General features: G+C 45.9%; 2 protein-coding genes across 2 annotated transcripts; both read left to right on the top strand.

The window, feature by feature from the left end:
• Window positions 1–4,255: 4,255 nt before the first annotated feature.
• On the top strand, window positions 4,256–5,982 carry LOC149332601 (uncharacterized). The gene has a single exon (XM_089558220.1). The coding sequence runs from the start codon at window positions 4,627–4,629 to the stop codon at window positions 5,605–5,607; it is 981 nt and encodes a 326-aa protein (XP_089414346.1). The 5' UTR covers window positions 4,256–4,626; the 3' UTR covers window positions 5,608–5,982.
• Window positions 5,983–6,773: 791 nt separating this feature from the next.
• LOC149332600 (uncharacterized) lies at window positions 6,774–7,426 on the top strand. The gene is made up of 2 exons (XM_089555767.1): window positions 6,774–7,004; window positions 7,195–7,426. Exons 1-2 carry the CDS (start codon window positions 6,808–6,810, stop codon window positions 7,424–7,426), a joined length of 429 nt encoding a protein of 142 aa, XP_089411893.1. The 5' UTR covers window positions 6,774–6,807.
• The last annotated feature ends 16,165 nt before the right edge of the window (window positions 7,427–23,591 follow it).

Here is a 23,591-nt window from a genome sequence, read left to right as displayed (position 1 = left end):
GGGTCTCTGTCCTCCCAGGTCTTGAGGTTCTCTAAATCCCGCGGGGGAGGTCCGCCGGGCAGAGGGAAATGATGTGGAGGGAAGAAGCGAAGGGTTCTGGGCATAGGGCTCAAGCAGGAGTGGGGAAGCAGGGATGATAGTGGGTTAGGGTAAGGGTAATGCACTCATTCAGTGAGCTGACCCAGAAATACAGAGCCTCACGCCAGCTCTACCCCCCGCCCCACCCCTCCCTAGATAACAAACACGCAACACTCTGGCGCAGATTACAGACACACACTCTCCCCTCACCCCTCGCCCCTTACCCTAACCCACTATCATCCCTCCTTCGCCGACGTTCATTGGCGCTGACAATGTAGACCCCGTTGGTTTTGAGGAAACGAGAGGCGCATGACGGGCTCTTCGACAGATTGGACACCTCAATCGTGCTTTGAGGTACGTGGCAGCGGTGTTCGCCTGCAAAAATCCGTGCGTTCGCACAATATTTGCTGCTTAGCGATGCTAAACATCCAGCAGTTTCTCTTTTCTATGCTTCTCCTTCGCCACAGTGCGGGCAGAACGCATTCGTTTTGCAACGCTGCAGGAGCTTTTGCAGGGAAGACCACCGACTGTGAACCGCTGTTGTTGTGTGTTGTTGTGACTGAGAGAAGGATGAAAAGGAAATTGGAGGGGCCTGCTACTGGCTCGAGCCAAGCCACCACCGCTGCCGCGTGCAGATAGAGGAGAGGTAACAGATCAGAGGAAGGAGAAAAAAATTACCGACGATTACGTTACTTCCTAATGCGAAATTTGAGCGCAGCAAATAAGCTGTTTCACCTTTTCGATAGATTGAGGCAAAGAAATCGAGCAACACATGTATGCGCTATCACAGAATTTTTTTTTTAGCAGACGGAGGACTTCCATCGGTCGTCTCGCTCATGGCTCAGAAAGAACTGGCAGATAATTTCGCAGTGGCGAACGGCAGCGGCAATTTCGGCTCGGGCGGTGCACATATACAGATCCGCCGCCACCGATCTGGCTCTCTGATTGCCACCGCACAGGGGTTGCATTGGAGGAGGAGCGAAGAAAGGAATTAAGTTCGAGCCGGCGCTTTGACAACCGGAGACTCGCAGGAAGAGGGGGGAGGGGGGCGGCGTGTACACCCAGCGGCAAACGATGGGGGCAGAAGCGCGCGCAGCAAGCGGACAACACGATAAAGGGAGGAGGGAAGAGATAGCAGCGACTGACTGATGCCGCTGACGCCGATAGTGAGTCAACCCCAGCTGCGGATGAAAGGGGGGCGGAGCTGGTTACGAGGCCGACGACAACGCCGACGACGACGCCGACGCGAAACCCAGGAACGGACGCCAAAGAGCTGCGCTCTAAAAGGAATGAAAAGACGCGCGTCGCAGCAACAACTGCGACCGCCGGAGCGGACGCTGCTGAAAAAATCAGATAAGCGGCCGAAGCCGCGCTCGCCGAAGCGAGGACAGACACACAGATGTGAACCGCTGTACCAATCCCATATATATATATATATATAAGGTGTACTTGTTGGAGCGAAAATTCGGACACTTTTAAACGAGCAATTCGCAGCACTATAGACCTAAGCCCGGAGACGTCATCGAGTCTACTGCCTAGAGGGCTGTCGAAATGTGTCCTTAATATCTCAATACTTTTCTGCTGAGCGCACGAACATGAATCGGGTTTACTTAATTTATAGCCTTATTTCTTCCGTTATATACGGGAGAACAACAGTACGATTAGTTCGGAAAACATATCGGTCGCTGTAAAGAAATAAAGCTCTGGCTCAAAGAAAAAAAGTTGGCAGCGGCTTAGCTCTGCTATGCCAGGATATGCGTAGCGTGAGGAGTGACGTCACGTGACTCTGCGCCGGTGGCAGCAGCGGCGAGAAGCGCGGCGAGGCACGCCAGCTGTGCGCAGTGACGTCACTCGCTCCTCGCGCATGCGCAGTATGGTCAACGGTGTGGGGACGCCTTCGTCCCCTGCGTTCGCTTTCCCGCATTGCACACCCCACTGTTGTTAGCTCCCCCCGAAAAGCACTCCTCTCGGTTCGGTTACTTTTAACTCACAGGGGAGGGCGCTCGCGTCGCAGCGACACCAGCGCCACGGATGGCGTTTTGCTGCGCGCGCGCGAGGGATAGCTGGCTCTTTTCTCCCTGGGACCGGGAAGCGACCGGACGTTTCGCTCGCAGCTTCGCTCTTCGTCGGCGGGCGAACTCGTGTGGAAACGTGTTCCCCTCAGCTCGTCCCGTCCGGCCTCGGAGTTATTCCCTCTGCCCTACCGTGGGCGAACGTTCGCTCGTAACCGTGCTGGTGAGTCGGACATCCTCGATTCCTCAGTGTATTTTGTTGCTAGCTGGCGTTATTGTTGTTATAGCAATAAATGCCTTGTTTGTGTCAGCCAGTGTGTCGTTCCTTTGTTCCCGTAGAGCAGGGGTTCTCAAACTGGGTTCCGCGGAACACAGGGGTTCCGCGGGCTGTCTTCTTGTGTTCCGCGAGAACCCTCACTGGCCCTGACCCGGCAGCTGATATGAGACTGGCTTTGAGTGCTGCTGAGCCACGCTTTGACTTGCTCTCAAAAGGGAAGCAGTACCACCCATCACATTAGTATTTGTATTAATCGGTGCAATAAACATTTAACTTTTGCAACTCTCACTTTGCAAAAATGCACTCGACAACATTGCTGGTAAGTTAAAGCGGGGTGGGGGGGAGGGGGGGGGTTGCCTGGAACTTATTGAAGGCTTTTGGGGTTCCTCCAAGCAAAAAAGTTTGAGAACCCCTGCCGTAGAGCAAGGCCCGCCGTGGTCGGCGTGCGCTCGGTAGCGCTCGCGACCACGGGGTGGGGTCCGCGCGGCTTTGAACTACGTCAGCCGCGCTTAAACGGGGAGAACGGGTTTATCTCCCCCATTTGAAACCACACAACGGAGAGCACACGAAACGGCGACTGTGGCCAATGTAGCTCACGCTACAAAAGCGCTACGTTGATTGTCGCCGATATTGCCGGCAGATATTGCCGACATAATGGTCTTTCGCTTGAGGAGGATCAGGTTATAAGAAAAGAAAAGTCAAGTCAGTTTTATTTACATCATTATGATGTGGGCAGGCTCAGGCAAAAAGCGAACGATTTTCGCTTGAGGGAGCCCGAGCCACTCTACATGGCGTACAGCAAGGGCAAAAAAAAAAGTACAAAATCCACACACGCTACCTAACAGAATATAATACAGGAATTTCAAAACAATCGATATAAACTATTGGTACATGCTCATTAATACGCAACACATTGGTGTTAACATAGATGCAAAAGTCATTCGTGTCACACTTTTCACCAAAGGGAATACAGCGGCTTACAAAAAATGATTTCTTAGAGTTTGTGTACTAGATGTTTCAAGAGAAAAACGTTCAAAGATGAATTTGTTTACTAACCTTGGAACTGCATGACGCATCATCTGTCGACCGTGTTCTGTACGGCAAAAGGGAATGGTCCAACGTTCGTGTTTTCGAAACGAGTATGGCGTTGAGTTTGTTTCGAGGGATGACAATGCTCTCAAGAAGTTGTCACAGTGAGAAATGGATTTTTTATATCTTATGGCTAAGAAAAATTCGTATAGCTTATGAGCGGGTATGATTTTGAATCTCTTAAACAGTTCTTCGCTATGTGCGAGGTAGTCAACATTTGCTATATGACGTACTGCTTTCTTTTGCAGCATGTATATCGTGTGCAGCTTAGTTTGAGTAGTAGAGCCCCAGACTAGGAAACAGTAGTTAACATACGACATGAATAATGTGTTGTATATTAAGCTACCAAGCTAAGCCTGAGCTCAGGCCCAGGCTTAGCTTGGTTAAGCCAAGAATGCGTTGCATATTGCGCGGTCTTTTGGCGCGAGGTATTGCTTGGCGGCACTCGATTTTCTCAGCAGCTTTTCCTCCGTGACGTATGGGTGGATGGATAGGAGCGCCCCCTTTGAAACGGGGCGGTGGCAACCGCCACCATGCTCAGCCGTCCTTTTTTAAATTTTTTTTTTACTTTTTGTTTTTCTTCCTTTTGTTCGCTTTTTTCTTTTTTTTTGAGTGGCTTCGTGACGTCACGTCACGTGACGACGTCACCAAGCCACGTGACGCCACGTCACGTGGTTTGGTGGCTGCCCGGCCGCGCCCAAGGGCTGAACTGAGTTACAGTGAACTAGAATATTGGGTAGTGTGCTCACTCCGCACCGGCTCAATGGGGGAGCGGTGGCCCGGCGAATGTCGACAGGATTTTGCTTCGCGGCGCCGACACGAGGTGGCGCCACAGTAGACTTCACTGTAGGATTTGCCGTCGCTGTCAGTGCGCCCGTGTGTATTTGTGTGCTCATTATTGTTGTGCTCTGCGGTTTTGCGCTGGTTTGAGCGTTTCTCGGTAGTCATTTCTCGTTTTTGCTCTCGTATGGTGCCAGTGCCAGTGCTTGTTCAAGCTCCCGTCGACAGCGAAAGTGTTGTTTACACCAAGTTCTGATAATCCAGCTACGTCTGTGTGTTCGCGTTTTCCCTCGAGGTTGGACCCCTGTTGTGCTTTTCTTTAACACGCGGCGTGGTGACAGGACATGTGGCGTTTGCTAGCTGCTTGCTGCACTGGGATTGACTGCTAATATGCCGGCCCGTCGCCAAAACCACTGCTATGCGCCTGGTTGCAAGACCGGTTATGTGCATACGAAAGGAGGCCCAAAGATAGCCCTGTTCGGCGTTCCCAAAGATGCCGCTTTAAAAAAGCAGTGGGAAAACAACCTCCGTCGGTCGGACAAGAGGCTAGACGAGAGCTGCGCTGTCTGCGAGCTACATTTCGAGCCGCGTTTCGTTCTACGGGACTATGTCCATATTGTCAATGGAGATGAAGTCCGCATCCCTCGTGGGAAACCAGCACTATCCCCCGATGCCGTACCAACGCTGTTGCCGAATCTGCCGGTCTACCTTTCAAAAAAGCTACCGAAAGAAAGGCAACAAAGAAAGCGGAGGAGGCCCGCTGATGTTGAACCTCATGGGCCCTCGAAAACAAAATTTTCAAGTCTTCCCGCTGTCTCTCCACCCGTGTCAACACAAGATCAGGAACCGGCCTCAGACCCCCAGAAGCAAACAGAAGACCAGGCCTTGGAGTGCCCAAACTCGGGATATGATGACATCTCGACTGAGCACTCTAATACCTGCACATCAGATGAGTACGCTGGAAGCCTGAAGGTTCCATCGAAGTTTTGGGCAAAACACATGTTTCCGGACCATGGTGACGCAGTTTTCTACTGCACTTCAGTATTAAGCTCTAAAATGGAAGTTGCCTCCGAAAAGGTAGTGGTATTTCTTCCTGACCATTCTGTCCACTCCTGCAAAGTGTACTTAAGAGGCCTTTTGCTGGAGGAAAAAACCATTTCTTCAAAAATGGAAGCAGAAGATGTCCTTGAGCGTGTTGACGCACTCAAGCTCTGTACAGGAGCCTTGAGGACCCAAGAATACGACAGCTCCTACCTCACTGAAAGCCTTAAAGGTCATGCTGTCACACGTGATGACACATGCTTCAGCAATACCTGCTTAACAACAGTGACTGAACCAGGTACTCAGTTTTTTTTTTCTTTTTCAGATTGAATATTTTTTTTTCTGTCAGTATGTTTTAGATATTTTGGTACCATTTATAAACAATTAGAAGTAATATAGTGCTTTGCTCTTTACAGGTGGACGATGCGTCTCCTGCAAATACTTCAGAAAAGCTGCGCTGACACGCCGTTCTAGGGTTCAACGGAAGATCACCAGGCCAGCTCGCTCATCTGCACAGAAGGTTAAGGCCTTGTCACGGAAGAACAAGCGACTTGTGAGGCGTCTTCAGAGCGTGACTGCAGCCTTGGAAAAAGCGCAGGAACGTGCATCATCTGTAGGGGAGAATGTTTTGAGTGAAAAAATCTCATTGCTACCCCCAAAGCAGCAAGAGGCTGTCCGTCAATGCTTTGCTGCTGCACGGGTGAAACCAAAGGGCATGCGCTACAGCAAGAAATGGGTGCTTGAGTGCTTAATCATGAAAATGAAGAGCCCACAGCTTTATCAGCACATTAGAAAAAATGACATCCTCAGTCTCCCAAGCAAGTCTACTCTAAAACGGTACCTTGCCTCATACCGCTCATCATTCGGCTTCAATGAGAAAGTTCTGAAAAAGATCAAGGCAAAGGCTGCTGATATTGACCCTTACAGGAGGCATGGTGGCCTCATTATTGATGAGCTGAAGCTCTCTGAAAGCCTGACCGTGAAACGTGGTGGCTTTATTGAAGGCTTTGTAGACTTGGGCCCTTTCACCTCACCCAACCAACAGCATCTGCCATCTGATCATGGGATGGTTGTGCTCTTTGTACCCTTTGTGGGCAAATGGAGCCAAACAATTGGCTGCTTTGCAACTAGCGGCAATATGAAGGCAGAAACACTAACAAAGGTAGTCATAGAAGCTACTATTCTTGCTGAGAACAGTGGCCTTTTCGTTGACTTTATTACTTGTGATGGTGCGACGTGGAATCGCAAGATGTGGCGATTAATGGGTATTCAAGGAACTTCTGATTCTGTGAAATGTAAAGTTCAGCACCCAGTGGAACCCACAAGAAGCTTGTTCTTTGTATCAGATTTTCCTCATTTATTGAAGTGCCTACGGAACTGCCTTCTGAAGAATGGATTTCAAACTCCAGATGGACAAGTAAGTTTCACTCAGTATGACCGTCTAGTTTCAGATAGTTGCTACATACATCAGTGTCTAACTAGAATTCTTTTGCACAGGTAACCGTGGAGCATGTGAAGGAGGCATTCAGAATGGACTCTACCACTGTGACACTCAAGGCTATGCCTGGAATCACGCGAAGCCACATTGAGCCAAACAGTTTTGAAAAGATGCGAGTTTCATACGCGTTCCAGCTTTTTGGAATGAAAGTCCAGCAAGGTCTTCACCTTTACGAGCCGGAATTGAAGAAAAAGTATGGATGTATTGCCGGAACACAAGCATTTTTCAGGTAAGCAGAACTATTTGTCAATTTCATTCAACCCGCCTTTTTTATTCATATGAACAATAAAGAAGAGGTTGGTGCTCCATAGCAGCTCCGGCTACTCCTTTTCATGAATTCATAGCAACCACTTGGTCCGACGATATACAGTTAAACATTGTGTCAAGTGCTGAGGGTCTCTCTATTTTGTTTGTTGCAGACGGATCCACGAGCTCATAGAGGCCATGACTTCCCGGTTTCCACTGGAGGCTCTGCGGCCGGAATCAAAGCGTCACAATGTTCTGAAAACATTTTTGGCCTTCCTCGACGATTGGGAGACACTTGCCAATAGTGGTCGTGGTTTTCTGAGTGCCTCAACAGCCACTGGTCTTCGCGTGACTATTTCCAGCACACTTCAACTGTTGGCATACCTGACAGAAAAGCTGAAGTAAAAATATTTGATGACTTCAAAGCTTAGTCAAGACCCTCTTGAGAATCTGTTCGGAATAATAAGGCAGTCTTCAGGATGTAACCAGCACCCTACACCAACCCAATTTTTAATCCTAGTTAATTGCCTTTCATTTTATGGGCTCATAAAATGTGTAGCACAAGGTAACCATCCTGAGACAGTGCTAGATTCTCTGCTAGACTTTGAAGACGGAGATGATGGAGCATGCCCAGATAAGCAGCCTTCAAATGCAGTGTCAAGGCCCTCCACATCAGAACAGATTTCAACTTGTATGCCTGCGCATGACCACGATGAGCACGTAGCTAAAAGTGACAGTAGACTTGTTTTCTACGTAGCAGGGTATGTTGCACGGAAGTGTGTATTGAAAACAAATTGCCAAATGTGCATAACCTTGCTTACTATGCAGTCTCCCGACGAAAACTTTTTCCTTGCGAAGCTGACAAAATACCGCGACAACGGAGGATTGCTGTACCCATCGGCGCAGCTTTATGGCTTTGTGTTGAAACTTGAAAACCTCTTCACAGAATGCTTCAGCTGCAATGAACTACATTCCGAAAGCATTCTTGATGTGAAGGAAGTGGTTAGAAGTAGACTGCAGAAAGAAGTTGGTTGCCCTGTTCACGCAGAAGGCCTCTCTGAAGAAATAATAAGGTTTTACTTGGTAACTAGACTGCACTTCTATGTGAAAGGAGTTAATTCAAAAAAGGCAGAAAAACGCGAACGGGCGAAGCACCTTAAACTAAGCCGTTGCTAACGCTCCTCTGAAGTGCTGTAATAAGTTCAAGGAAAAAGAGGCGAAGTGACTTGGTTGTACTTTGTCTCACTTGTGTCTTCCTTCTACCTATAGTCTCCGTGCCCCTCTGTTTTCTGTGTGCTGCAGCTTGGCTCCTTGCAAATAAAAATAACTGTTGCCGGCGACACACACTTCATTCCGCGTTTATCCCTGTCATGATTCAAATGCCGTTGCACCGCATGCTACTACTACTATTGACTTTAAGAAGAATAGAAAAAGCTGCATGACCCCTCGGTGTGCAGTGCATTATAACTACAAGCAAAAGTTGCAGGCACGAGTGACAATTCGTGATCATCCCTGCGTGCCAAGCGCACCGATAAAAGTGGCTCGCGTAACCCCTCATGCAATGCCCCTTGTGGACCTTTAAGAAATAAATAAACATGTGCACATGCCATAAATTAAGTTCCATTCAAGATCCGCTTAGCTATTTCGATGACAGCCACGCGAATGTTGCGATAATTCAATTCGTCGGCACGGCTACCTAGGCTACTGCGACGCCGGCCGAATGCGCCTCGTTTTCACCCGTGAAGGCGCGTGCAGCGCCACCACGCGCCACCGCGCCCTGTCGACACTGGCGGGGTCACCGCGAGCGGGGTCTGTGAGCACACTACCCAATATTCTAGGTCACTATAACTGAGTGATTGCAATATGCTGCGCATAAAAAGGAGCCGAGACGATGTCAAGCTAGGTGGATGCGTTCAGAAAGGGATTAAAGCACCTGAGCTGCGACAAGAAGCTTGCCGCAGCTCAGGTGCTTCAGGTTTCGACGGCAGATGACGCGGCTGGGAACATCGTTTTCTTGAATTTTTATTTTATTTATTAGTGAATAGCCACTAACAACAACAACAACAATAACTGTGTCACTTCTCGGTTGGCGCGTGAAACGCGCTACTCCATTGAACCCGGCTGCGGCGGCCGCGTTCGATGGAAGCGAACCGCAAAAGGCGCCCTCGTAGTGTGCGATGTGCAGTCAAAGGTGTCTATAGTGTCTCAAGTGCGATGTCAGTGAAATTTAAAGATCCCTAGGTGGCCTAAATTATTCCGGAGACCTCCACTATGGCAGCTATGTTAGAGCGCAGCTCTTCGGCGCTCCTTTCTACGTTTCGCGGCGTCGCGGTTGCCGTCGCCGTTGGCCGTTGTAACCAGCAGTGGACATCTTAGTCGTGCTTTGAGCTGCGAAACCAATGGAGCGGAGGGGGGCTTGGAAAGCAAAGGAAAGACGCATAACTACCTTCTTGGACAGATGACACCTCAATCGTGCTTTAAGCTACGCGGCAGTTGTGATAGATGTGCGCATTGACAACGTCGTGCCATTTTAAGGAAATGGAGCCGGCATAACTGGCTCTCTGGGTCAGTGGACGCCTGAATCGGCTTATAGGTAAGTGGGGTGATGAGAGAGAGAGAGAGAGAGAGAGAGAGGGAGGGGGGAGAGAGATGTTGGCTGCAGGCATTGACAACGTTGTGCCAGAAACGTGGCGCTGAAGCCATACGCCGTCGGCGTTCATTGTGTTCATTGGCGTTGGTGTTGACAACGTTTTACACTCCGATCATTGGGTCAGGGGACGCCTGAATCGCGCTTATAGGTACGTGGGGCGATGACAGAGATGTGGGCTGCAGGAATCGACAACGTTGTGTCAGAAACGCGGCGATGATAGGCCGTCGGCGTTCATTGGAAAGAAATTGCGCCTAACTGGCTCCCTGGGTCAGTGGACGCCTGAATCGCGCTTATAGGTACGTGGGGTGATGAGAGAGATGTGGGCTGCAGGCATTGACAACGTTGAGCCAGAAACGCGGCGCTGAACCCATAGGCCGTCGGCGTTCATTGTGTTATTGGCGTTGGCGTTGGCAACGTTTTACACTCCTATCATTTTAAGAAAAGGAACTGCGCATAACGGGCTCCCTGGGTCAGCCGACGCCTGTACGTGGGGTGATGAGAGAGATGTGTGATGCATGCGTTAGCGCCGACAACGGTGAGCGAGCTCTCGCGATCAACCATTAGCTGCCACCTGCCAGGGGGCAGGGTGGGTGAGGTCTTTAATGTACATATAAAGACAAAGAAGAATTTCTTACCACTTATGCGGGAGAATATCCCGTTCCTCTTGCTCGTAACGCCTCTCCGGCTGACAACCACGCGAAAACCTATAATAATAATAATAATAGCCTTTATTTCCATCAACATGATGGGGGAGGTTAGGGAAAAAAAGCTGGAAAGCTTGACTGGTTCCCGCCCCCCCCATATCAAATACATGATTGCTTCCATCAAGGCAGAAATCAGCGGACAACAGAATACATTTCAAAGACATACACAAAACTCTAGACATACACAAAACTACAAAGGCATATTTACGCGTGGAAAATAGCAGACTTCAAGCCACAACAAAAAGAGCACAAGATCCAAGAAAGGAGAAAAAAAAAATCAATTCAGGCACAGTAGGATGAAGGTAGAAATGATCTTCAAGTAAACACATTTGAGCACGAAAAAAAAAATCTTAGGTCCTGCTTTGATGCGTTTTCGGGATGTACGGTGTGTCTATAACAAATATTCAATATTTCTGGCAGTTTATGTTTAATCATTTGCTTTCCGTAGTTTGTTCTGCATCTCTCAATGTTCCAGATTTCCCGACAACGTGTATCATGCGAAGGTATTCTCTTTGTTAAGGAAGCTAAGGAAGAAAGGAAGTTGATGTTTTGTTTGACATCTTTTTTGTAAGTTAAGCACAGGCGGTAAGGGTAGAGCTGGGTGATTTTTATAATCCCTAACTTTTCATATAAAGGCAAACTTGGGTGATCCCGTGGAACATTAAAAACATGTCGCAGCATTCGTTTCTGCAATGTAAGGACTCTTCTTAAATTTGTAGCAGTAGTACTCCACCAGACTAAGTGGGCATAATTAATGTGAGAGTCAAATAAAGCATTGTAAAGAATGACCTTCACCTTTAATGGCAACAACTCTTTATTAATGTATGTAACTCCTACGATGCTTGAAATCTTGGAAACAACATGTTCCACGTGATCATCCCATGACAGGTGTTCATTAAAAACTACACCAAGAGTCTTGAAGGCATAGACTATTTCTATTTTGAGTTGCCTAACAACAAATCTGTATTAACAGAAACGTTTTTATTTTTGGGACGAAAAAGTATGGCCTTAGTCTTTGACGTGTTAATTTTTAATGCGTTAGCCTTAGCCCAATCATTTAGCCGTGCTAATGAGTTGTTTGCATTAGTGATCAGGTCATTAGGATTCGCAGCAGAGAAAAGCATAGTCGTATCATCGGCATAAATTATATAATTAGTGTTCGGATCGATTGAGAACCAGGATTGAGAACCAGGCATTGGTGCAGCAAGTCCAGCACATATCCATCTATTTCTCCGTCCGCAAAGCTTCCTTCATAACAATCAAGAACTGTTAGTGGTTGATTGATTGATTGATTAAAAACATCTTTATTTGTTCAATATTCTCAGAACATGTGGGTGGGCCGCCTAGTCCGGTAGTCCACTGGCTGCTGCTGCTGCGCTGGCCCTCCCCACCAGCCAGTACTGAGGGTCGGGATCATCGCTGAGCAGAGTAGCCTCCCACTGCTCCTCCGAGGGGTTTGGAATGGGGTCAACTAAGGGATTAAACTGGCATGCCCACGCCATGTGGTAGAGGTTAGCTACCTCTCCACAGTGTGGGCACTGCGGAGAGTATAGTGTAGGGTACCACTGGTGTAATTTAGCTGGTGTTGGGTATGCGTTGGTTTGTAGTCCCCTAAGGGTGTTCTCTTCTAACTTATTGAGGGATTTGTGTGGTGTTGGGTACTCCTTTCTTGCTGTTCTGTATGGCGCGATATTGTCAGCATACCCTGCTAAACCTATCAGGTCGCGGCACCCTTCATGGTCATAAGGGGGAGACGCCCGGTATAGAAGAGCTCGGGCATGCCTGTGAGCGGCTTCGTTTCCTCCTGGTAGTTTCAGGTGACCGGCAAACTAGATGGCTGAGGCTTGGTTGGGAGGACGCTTAGTCAGCAATGGCAACCCTGACCTATGAATTAATCTGTAATTGAAGTTGTTAGCGGAGTGTTTGATGAGCTGCGCTCAAATTTCGCATTAGGAAGTAACGTAATCGTCGGCAATTTTTTTTTCTTTTATCACTCCCACCTTCCTCCACTCCCCCGGCTGTGGAGGTGAAAACATTTATTAGGAAGGGGCAGCAGGCATGCTTGGATCAGCTGTAAACATTCTGTTTCCGGTGCGTGATGAATTCTTAATTTCGAGCACTGGCAAGCATGCCGTTTGCTTTTTATTATTAATTCTAAGTGGATTTCATTGTGAGCAATGACCAATTTTATCAAATATTTGGTTGCATCTACTCACTAAGTTGTTTACATCTGAATATCTTTAATAAACAAATTAAACAAAGGCCCTAGCACGTTCCCTTGAGAGACTCCGTTTACTGTCGGCAATGAGGACGACATTTGATTCCTAGGAGATATGCACTGAGGTCTCTTTTACTGACGTCACCTAAGCAGTTGAAGAAATTAACCAGGAAAACATTTAATGAGAAGTTTTCGGCTAAAATTCCGTGGTAAAACGAGCCATACTCCGTGTTTAAACATTTAAACAGTGCAAGGGTAACGAGGTCTTTTTAACATTTTAAATAATTAGTTCTTCGTGTGTGAGAAGTTCTGATTTAGTTGTTATTCTCTTTGAGACTATACCGCACATGCAGAACTTTCCTTAGGACTCAAAGGGGAGAGCTGGAATGGCAAAGTATGAGACGTGTCGTTCTTGAAGGGGCAGCCTACTGAATTTTTTCGACCATATTTCCTTTGTTGCAACAGGGACTGCTTGCCAAAATCAACGCATACTCGACTGCGGAGTGCCTAAATACGGCAGAACAATTTAAAGCGTAGCTTTTCTGACCTATATGTTTCTTTTTTCCCTTTGGTCCTTGGGTATTGTAAACCCTGACATTACATGTCTTAAGTTGTTCATCATCATCATCATTCATCATCAGCCTGACTACACCCACTGCAGGGCAAAGGCCTCTCCCATGTCTCTCCAATTAACCCTTTCCTTTGACAGTTGCCGCCACTGTATCCCCGCAAACTTCTTAATCTCATCCGCCCACCTACCTTTCTGCCACCCCCTGCTACGCTTGCCTTCGCTTGGAATCCACTCCGTTGCCCTTAAGGACCAGCGGTTATCTTACCTTCGCATTACATTCCCTGCCCAAGCCCACTTCTTCGTCTTGATTTCAACTAGGATGTCATTAACCCGCGTTTGTTCTCTCACCCACTCCGCCCACTTCCTATCTCTTAACGTTACACCTACCATTTTTCTTTCCATAGCTCGCTGCGTTGTCCTTAACTTAAGCTGAGCCCTTTTTGTTAGCCTCCACGTTTCTGCCCCATAGGTGAGTACCGGTAAGATACAGCTGTTGTGCACTTTTCTCTTGAGGGATATTGGCAAACTGCCATTCCTGATTTGAGAGAGCGTGCCATACGCGCTCCACCCCATTCTTATTCTTCTAGTTATTTCCCTCTCATGATCCGGATCAGTGGTAACTACCTGCCCTAAGTAGGCATATTCTCTCACTACTTCCAGCATCTTTCATAAGTTATAAGTCGCTCATTAGTTCATATGTTCATAAGTTGTTAGTCATAACGACGGGCTAGTTGGTTCTTTAGATTCACTGGCTGAAACGTGGTAACTAGCGCTAAAAAACAGAAGGGACAATGAAAAGATACCGACGGGACGCAAAATATTGATTTATTGGGGTTTAAATACTGACGGTACACATGCGCGTCATTAAGTGAGTGCCATAAGCTTTCATAAAAGTATACCTTAAAGCATAGATGTTTTCAAGAACTATAATAAAGTAAGACTGGTGATATCTATCACAGATATTCGCAACCAAATTGTGCCGGTAGCCATCCTGCCGCATATTAATAGTCTCCTTTTTAAAATAAAGTTAGAACAGTGTGAAAAAGCAAGGTTAAGTTGTGCAAGAACCGGTGACTATTGCAAGAGCAAAAAATCTAGCCACCTAAAATTTCTTTCTGCAAAGTGAGCGCCTGTATTGCACTCAGTTAATAAAACAGCGCAAGAAAGGCAGGGAGGATGAAAAAAAAAAATGTGACCACAAGAACGCTGAGCTCAAACAGGGTATACTGGGAAGCAATTCAAGTACGTATACTAGGGCGGAATAAAGCAATAAACAAAAAGCGCCTTGCCGTAACAATAGCAACGATGGTGTGTGATGGTGTGTGTGATGGTGTGTGTTCTTGGGCCACTCCTCTTCTTGATTTTTATTAATGACATTGTCGATAACATCTCAGTTTCTGTTAGATTGTATGCTGACGATTGTGTGTTATATGAAAAGATTACTACTACTGAGGACCAAGTACGGTTAAATAACGATTTCACTAAGATAATAACATGGTGTGACCAATGGCAAATGTGCGTTAATTATGATAAAACAGTGTTCATGCGTATAACCCAGAAAAAGAAGCCTCTTTTGTTTAACTATACTGCTAAAAACAAAGTTCTCTCTCAAGTGAATACTTACAAATACCTAGGTCTGCGGATCTGCAATAACCTCTCCTGGACAGAGCACGTTGACAACGTTACAGCTAATGCCCTACGCAAACTATTTTTCCTCCGACGTGCTCTGAAGCTCGGCCCCCCCAGTGTACGTTCACTTTCGTATAACACTATTATTCGCCCTATGTTAGAATATGCCGTCATAATCTGGGATCCTTTCACTAAATCTAACATTGCTAAATTAGACAGAGTCCGAAAGAAAGCAGCACGGTTTATTTACAATTCATATTGTTACGTGACGGCAAGCCGATGAAGACAGGACTACATGATGGATGGCGATGATATGATTTAATGGCTGCGGGCCTAGCACGAGCGCTCCTGCCCGCGCCACTGCCCGCTTCGTCGTCTTCTAGTCCGTCACATGACTCGGGGCCAGGAAGCGATCGTCCCGATCGCGCGAACTAGAAGAATGCCACAGACGATGACAAGCAGGACGTGACGATGGGCGTGGCAGAACATGTTAACAGAGAAGAGAAGAAGAAGGGCTTGCCGTCACGATGAAAGAGATGATGAGAGGGTGAAGCCAGGTCCACGAAGACTGAGGAGCCACCGGTTTCTGGAAGTCAGCGTCGAGGCCCGTGGACACACCCAACGGCAGGGGCTGGGGTACTTGTTTCTCGTGTGAGTGTCAGTGGTCAATGGGTTCTCTGGTCAGTGGCGGCGGTCTCGGTTCAGTGGGGTCGTAGGTCGTTGGGTCTCATGTGGGTTCTCATGTGGGCGGCGAGTGGGGTCACAGGGCAGTTGCGGCGGTCGTTGTGTCGTCGTGTGTTCTTGTCGGGGCTTGGGGCGGGGCGGTGAAGAGCGGCGCCACTGCCCGCTTCGTCGTCTTCTAGTCCGTCACAATATAACCGCACATCTATCACTGCACTTCTTAATCAAAGTGGTTTGCTTCCAGTCTCTCACAGAAATCGCATCTGTCGTCTAAAAGTTTTTTTCAGTTAATCAAAGGTCAGTACAATATTGACACAGCCAATATTATATCGTTCTCCTCAGGGTACAACACAAGACAACGCCATGATTTTACAGTAACACCATTAAACGCACGAATTAACACCTTTAAGTACTCCTTTTTCCCCAGAACGATTACAGACTGGAATAATCTAACTAATGATGCAGTAACCCAAACTTCACTAAAAAGGTTTGAAAGCCACCTTTAACTTTTTTATAATGTCGTACCGCTACATTTCTTTGTTTCGTTTGTACTTTTTGAAATTGTGTTCTTGATCTTAAATTGTTGATCAATTGTTCTTGTATTCTTTGCTTGTTCCTGAGGTCGTTTTTGTTGTTTCCAGAATTTATGTATTGTGTGCCCACCCTGCGAAGGTCTTGTAAAAGATCGCAGTATCAATAAATAAAAAAAAATAAAAAAACAATAAAAACTAAGATTACGAACCATTTAAAAGCACGAGCTCTTTTTCTGTGATCTGACAGAAAGAGTGTAGCGCAATGATTGTGGTCTGGTTTGTATTGCCGGGCATGAGCTGGAATAAGCCCGGGCATCAGTCTTTGCATTGAGATCAGCCTAAAATGTAGTAGAACCCACCACAGGCAACTATCCCGGCTTCCAGCTGGGTGAGAAAAGTTTAACACAGCGCGGCGCCACCTTCAAGTCTGGCCTTATTATCCCAGCTTATTTAAAGGGCTAATTGCTGACAAAACCACCAGTATTTCACTGGTTGCTGCCAAGATAGAGCGAGGCATACTAGAACATTTTAGTATTTTTGTACTTGTCTGCGGCAGCAGACGGTCCCTATAGGTCCCGATGCAGCAGACTTTATGGAGCACTTCCTGTACGTACTTCCTACTTCCTGCGTACTTCCTGCATGTGCGGTCGTGGGCAATATGATAGGGAACAAGGTTTGCGCATTCATTTATTGATTGCTTCATAATTATATGTGACAAGCACAGTTTTTTTCCTGTTTTGCAAGTAGTTTTCCCCTTGCCTTATAATATCCAGAAGCCATCCTCAAGTTTAGTTGTGAAATAACCGGAAATATTCGCAATTTTGTGCAAAAATTTTCTTCACTCTAATGTTGCTCTCGACTGTACATTATCCGCAACGCTATCAAGTCGCTCAACTGTGTAGCGCTAGGGTTTCGCCCATGTTTCGCACCGGTTCGAAGAATGCGCGTTTAACTCCTCAAAGTGCAAAATGCCAATACCTGTACAGAACGGCGAAAATAATTGTGCACGTCACATTTAAAGGATAAAAAAAGGCGGAATTTCGAAGGCAAGGTAACTGCCCTTTGCTAATTATCCCTAAAAGACCATGGCATGGAGAAAGGCTGAAGGTAACGAGGTGATTACCGGCTGTCCTTTTCAATTCCAGGAGCGTTTAATAAGTTTTATAATGGACATTTCTTTTAAAGAGGTCACAGCGGTAGTCATAAAAACAAAAAAAAAACACGGTATGTCAGATATAAATGGGAGACATTGAAACCAACGGCATGAACCCAGCAGCGCAAGCTCCAGACCGTGCACAGGAAAATGCATATAGCTGGGCTCCTATTGTCCTTATGCATAACGGGTAAGTTGATTGTACACCCCCTTATGTTTCTCTATGTTTTAAGCGTTCTTTCTATTGCGAAACGTATGCCGTGAATTGAATATACAGTGCGCACATGGTGTTTAGCCGGCGGGGCTTAATTTTGGATGATTTTTTTTTCCTAAATCGTGCGCACCATGTCCATGTAACCGAATTGGGCATTTAATTGCTGCACTGGCGATATTGAAGAAGAAAATGTTCTATAGTCAGCACGTACTGACAGTTCACAAAGCCTGGAGCTTTTAAGCCTTTTAGGCATGCATAGCCCACGGCTGTATTCCAAATTTACGGCACATATATCAAATCAGTGTCTACTGCATCACTTATGGTTGAGCGGCTAATTATTCTCAGTGCACTTAGGAATCTCAAGTTCCTCTTTACTTTCATCATTGATGATGGAGACTGCGAGTAAAAGTCGCTTGAGAACGAGTGACATCACTGAAGCCCATAGCCTCCCTTACAAAGCAGGCAGCTATAGTACAACATGTTCAGGGTACAACGTGTTCAGGGTACAACGTGTTCAGGGTACAACGTGTTCAGGGTACAACGTGTTCAGGGTACAACGTGTTCAGGGTACAACGTGTTCAGGGTACAACGTGTTCAGGGTACAATTAACGTGTTCAGGGTACAATTAACGTGTTCAGGGTACAATTAACGTGTTCAGGGTACAACGTGTTCAGGGTACAACGTGTTACAATGCAAAATGCACAAAATAATGCACTTGACCGTTTAGACACGAGTGAAAGTTTTAATAATTTGCTTTTTCAAAAATATCTACCGTGGTTCTGTGGCTTGCGGCTGAATGCTGGCCAACGCGGTGACATTTTGAGGCACAGTGCAAAAATGCTAGTGTTTCGCGGTTTTGGTGGTGATGAAATCACTTCAGATGATTTAAATTATACCGGAACATCCGCTATGGAGCACGGTGTAGCTATGGGATGTAAAATTAAATTAGCATATTGTAACTTGCAAAAAGAACACTACTTTGATTAATGTTTTAAATTCAGCCAGTTACGAGAGCTTCTACGCGCATTGAATGATCGTTTTAGAAAAACCGCATGGACTGGTTTCATCACCTCGACTCGTTTTAAAAACTCAGCAAGTTATCTCTTAAGACCCTGCAGCAGTGCAAGCTGCCTCGCCATCACTGACCTCCCGCGCACAAGACTCGAGATTAATATTTTTGCAAGCGCACCTTACTACGTCCTTTACGATATCCATTAAATTTTGAATATATGCATCAAGAAACACTAAATTCTTATTGGTTACAGGTGGGGCTTTCGCTGCCGGAGAAAAGAAGAATTGGCAGGCCATATGCAAATTGCGAGCTGATGACGGACCATGCAGAGCCATAGTACCACGATGGTACTTCAATGGAACGGCGTGTGATCAATTTGAATACGGGGGATGCTACGGAAACGAGAACAATTTTTTGCGCATGGAGCAATGCCAAGAAAATTGCAGTAAGAAGTACTTTTTAAACATACTGCAAGGAGACATTCACACAGTGCACGACTACAAGTACAGCAGCCTCATCATGAGCTTAACTGCGTCCACTTCAGGAGAAAAGCCTCTCTCGTATCTCTCAAATTAACCTTGTCCTGTGCCATTTGCGGACACCTTATCCCAGAAAACTTCCTAATCACATACACCCAGCTGACTCTCTCTGCGGCCCCCTGCTACGCTTGCCTTCTTTTGGTATCCAGTCCTTTACCCTTAACGAGCATCGGTTACCTTGCCTTCGCATTTCATGACCTACCCTTTCCCTTTCCTTCTCGCTTTCCACAGGGTTATTATTAACTCGCGTTTGTCCCAAGACCCACTCTGCAATTTTCCTTTCTCTTGAGTTACACCTATATTTCTTTTCCATATCTTGCCATGCTGTCGATTTCCAGGCTTAAAACGGCAGCTTAAAATAACGCAGATGGGAATATTATGTTTCGCACTATATTATGGAGAAAGCTCCGAAATCCGGCATTTCACCTTTCACATTAGTTCGTCTCCTATTTTGGTTTTGAAGCGTCATAGTAAAGAAGATACCTGGGAACGCCGGTGACTCAAGCTGGAATAGCGCAACCTAGCACCGTTACGTGAAATGTCGCGCATGCCATTAGTAGGCTCTCTGCGACGCTACAGTTATTACGCTTGGCACAGACATGACCATTTTTTACAGTATTTTTTTTTCATGTTTCAAGGAGTCTTTTCATAATGAAAAACAAGTCGCGGCGTCACTTTTTTTAGCTTTGATTTTGATTGCCGGTGCGAAGTCAAACTTTGATGTCACGCCTGGCGTCACCGACTGCTTTTGGGGGCGCGAAAAATGTGAATGGCTTATTTGAAAACGGTTTGGAATAAAACCGTTCTAGATTAAATGCCAGCCCGATCACGGGTTAGCTAGTGTTACCTACTTTGCGATCGCGAAGAAATGAGGGCATATAAGAGGTGATGTCGGTCGGTCAAGCTAGCAATAACGGCTGTGCGATTACTGAAATGAGCTGTTATGTGCAGAATATTTTAACTAAATCTCTGACTTATAATCAGCGATCGATGTACGTTATCCTGCATGTGGTGACTACTTTGGGGTCGGTTCCGAGCTGTAACATTTTTCATTTCATTTCATTTAGTGAACCCTCAAGGCCAATGGCATTAAAGAGGGGAGTGGTAACAGAACAAGAAAATACGTAAACAGATGCAATGCGTGATACAAAACAAATTATTATCATATTCATGTTATACAATGTTAGCTAGCGCAGAACGAAAATGCTGGTTATCACTTATGTTGACGATATCTGCGGGAAGGCGGTTCCATTCACGTGATGTACGATGCAAGAAAGACTGAAATGCAGTTACAGTGTTACACGTTTCAATGCCAACTTTGTGACGATGATCAATGCGGTTTGACACGTATCTTGGGGATGAAATGAGGGCATCATGTAGCATGGGATGATGGTATAGTTTATGAAAGAGGCTCAAACGAATTGTCTGCCGGCGGGATGCTAAAAGAGGCAAAGAAAGATGAGCTTTCATGCTTGTTACACTTGCGGTACGGTTATAGTTTGACAGGATAAAACGAGCAGCGTTATTTTGAATTAGCTCAAGCAAAGTTATCAGTTTTTCATGATGGGGATCCCATATGGCGGCGGCGTTGTGAGTCTTAAAGGTCACTGATAATATCGGCGTTGCTTTCCTGAATGTTAAAGATCCCACCAGAATCATGGGAAAGAACCTGCAGGGCAGCAAACATCTCATAACTTGGCAGCTCAGCGGTGCCTTAGAGGTTAGCGCATCTGCCTCATATGGGCAAGGTACTGAAGTCGTAGGTGGGAGGTTTTAAACAGTGGCTGCCTGGCGGTACGGAAGCCTACGCAAGTAGCGCAAAGCTGTAGAAAAAGCTAAGAACAGATGACGTTGTCATCATGCAAAAAATTGCTCTCAATAAGCCGGACATAACTTTAATAGACGTACCGAACTCCCTATTTGCGAATGCATGTGCGATGCTTAAAAATGTTTTAGAGTTTGTTTCACGTGTTTTTTTTGTCAAGAGCGTTTTCTCTAGAAGCGAAGCATAGTGTGTGTCATATGTAGAGGGAACACTAGATTTTGTTAAATGCGCTCTCAAGTCGGTAAGATTAAGCTTCACCGCGAAGCGAAAAAAAAAAATTCGCAGAGAGCTCGAGAGGAGGAGCCTGAAGTTGCGCTGCTGCTTTCCTTCGCGTTATTAGCCAATTTTACCAATTATTTCTTACGTTCCCTTTAAGTTTCACACATACTGTACATGGAGTCAAATCTAGAGCTACCAGTGCAGCTTGGAATTTGGAATTGAATTTACTTCACAAATTCTACTGCAGTAGTGTCTTTGGTTATTGCATGTCTTACTATATTTTGCCCAACAACAAGTATGCACACAGCCGATGGACGAAGGACCTTGTAGAGCTCTCGTGCCTCGCTGGTACTTCGATGGAAAAAAGTGCAAGGAGTTTATGTTCGGCGGCTGCTATGGAAACCAAAATAACTTCTTCACCGAAGATGACTGCAAAAGATTATGTGGTATGCTTAATTTTTTTTCAGTCTTCAGTCTTACCAGGTTCACCCACTAGACATTTATTATTCATTTACTTAGTTGTCATTTGTGCAGCACCGTATACACACAAATTCAGGAGTGGGGAGGGGTGGGGTAGCGCATACTTAAATCTTACAAACAACGTCATGAGCTAATCCTTAGGACGAGACCAAAATCAAAGAACGGCACATAATGGAAGAATCCGAGAAAAGAAAGGGCTTTTATCCATCTGCGTCAACATTCTGGCCGTGCAGGACGCAAAAAAAAAGACACAGAAAACAAACAAATCGGAAACTGCCCACTGAGCTTCCATGAAGGTTACAAGTCCAAGAGTGGCAACAGCTCCAAAAAATGCCCGTGTAACAGTGGCAATTGCAAATGTGAGACTACAAGTGCCTCAGATTGGCATTCAGGAACACTATGAGGCAGCTTATTCCATTCACAGATGACATACGAAATTAAGAGCACTCGAAAACCCTTAGTGCGACATTTTGTTTGGCGTATTTTCGATTCATGACAGCACCATCTGGATGTAGATGTGGGTTGTAAATAGGTTGCAATGCGGTAAAGAAACTTCAGCTTAGTTCGCAGTCGGCGCTCCTCTAGAGAGCCCCACTTTAGCTCCTGCTTAATAAGGTTACTATCGATATTGAAGCAATAGTTAATGGTTAATCACAAACCACCCGGCACGATTATGAACGCGCTCCAGCCTAGTACATAGGACACAGACTCAAGGATCCCAGACGGCAGAGGCATATTGAATAGCTACTGTGATGTTATTGAAATGGAAAAGTTCTTTAAATTTAGCAGGGGCATGCCTGAAATCACATATTGAAAAGCTTACATATTCGACGTGCTTTTTCGAGGTAAAGTGTGCCGAAAAATAAACACCAGATATATGATCTGTCATTTTGGACAGAGGCTGGTTGTCGAAAAGGTACTCAGACGCAACAGGGGCACGCTTGCTTGCAAAGGAAACTAACGTTTTGCAACATTGAAAACCATGGCTAATTTTTCGCACCAGCCCTGATTGCGGTCTAAGTTTTGCTGGAGATTATATATGCCACATGTGACTACTATGAAAATCTACAAAACAGTCGTTCGTGTATAGCCACACCCACCAATTAATATTTTCCATTATGTCAGTGCAATATATTAACAACAGAATGGACCCTAACAAAGACAACTGTCGTCAGCCAGAAGTGACCATTGCATTGTCATTTGCAATGACTCTGGTGTCAGTCACGTCCATAACTGACACTTGCTGACTATTGCGATGACCATGGCAGGCTACCCATGTCTTGTCAGTCCATCTTTCAGAGAATATAACCACGATTGGATGGTTTCTGTATGTCTTGCGCTGTCCCAATCAATGTGCACGCTCAATGCTGCTTGAACTAATACGTCCCTTCAAGCTTGACTCCAAAAATGACCCCGTTTTTTTCCCTGATTCATGTCAACCCTCAGAGCAGAGCACACCAAAGGGAATTACATTTTTCCCTGTGACCGCTTACTGGCATCCTCTAAGATATTCTCAGCTGAACATTCTCCAGGGTCAGAGAGGGAACTGCGCACGGCCATAATGTTGGTTAGATTCATTTTCATTTAAGGAGAGCTTTAGTGCAGTGACCCTGCCTGCTAGGTTATTAAATTAAGCCGTCATTGCACTTTTCTATTCTTGTACAGCGTTTGATTCATGAAAAAAGAAAACTTCATAGAAGTTTCCCAGTTCCGAACGAGCAGTGCAGTTGGCATCGGACCCTTCGTGATTGTCAAGAGGGTCTGGTTGGCTTTCCCAAAAAAATATCAAACGACATTGGGGTGACTTTTATTCCTGTTTTCTTGTGGGCGCCATGAGGAAATGTTCTGTGCGCTTCGTTCCCGTCCTACTGCCCCTGTTTCGACTTCGTCGGTTGCATTCCAGATTGTTTGGCCCTTCTGCATCTCGAGAATAGAAGAATATTTAGTCCCTAAGGTATTTCAGCTGTTTATTAGCTCTTTTATTTGCTACTGAATTTTTGCTTTTTATGATTCGGCACGCATTTGCGTTTTGATGCTTGTCATTGTGTTTAGCTATTGCCTGAACCCATCTTTTCTGCAATGGTTTTCACAGGCCTCCTAGTTACGAATAAATTAGAAAAGATATAAGTGAAGATGGCTACT

The sequence above is a fragment of the Amblyomma mixtum genome, chromosome 8 (assembly GCF_055824585.1).
Source record: "Amblyomma mixtum isolate Tamu chromosome 8, ASM5582458v1, whole genome shotgun sequence".
In the NCBI taxonomy this organism is placed as follows: Eukaryota; Metazoa; Arthropoda; class Arachnida; order Ixodida; family Ixodidae; genus Amblyomma; species Amblyomma mixtum.
Note: the sequence above shows the minus strand (reverse complement) of the source record. Positions and strands in the feature narration are given on the sequence as shown.

What these genes read in the sequence shown, in the direction of transcription:
- LOC149332601 (XM_089558220.1), top strand. Translation starts at nt 4,627, where the DNA reads ATGCCGGCCCGTCGCCAAAACCACTGCTATGCGCCTGGTTGCAAGACC.
- LOC149332600 (XM_089555767.1), top strand. Translation starts at nt 6,808, where the DNA reads ATGGACTCTACCACTGTGACACTCAAGGCTATGCCTGGAATCACGCGA. An exon ending in GGAACACAAGCATTTTTCAG is followed by an intron (nt 7,005 to 7,194) that starts GTAAGCAGAACT and finishes TGTTTGTTGCAG; the next exon opens with ACGGATCCACGAGCTCATAG.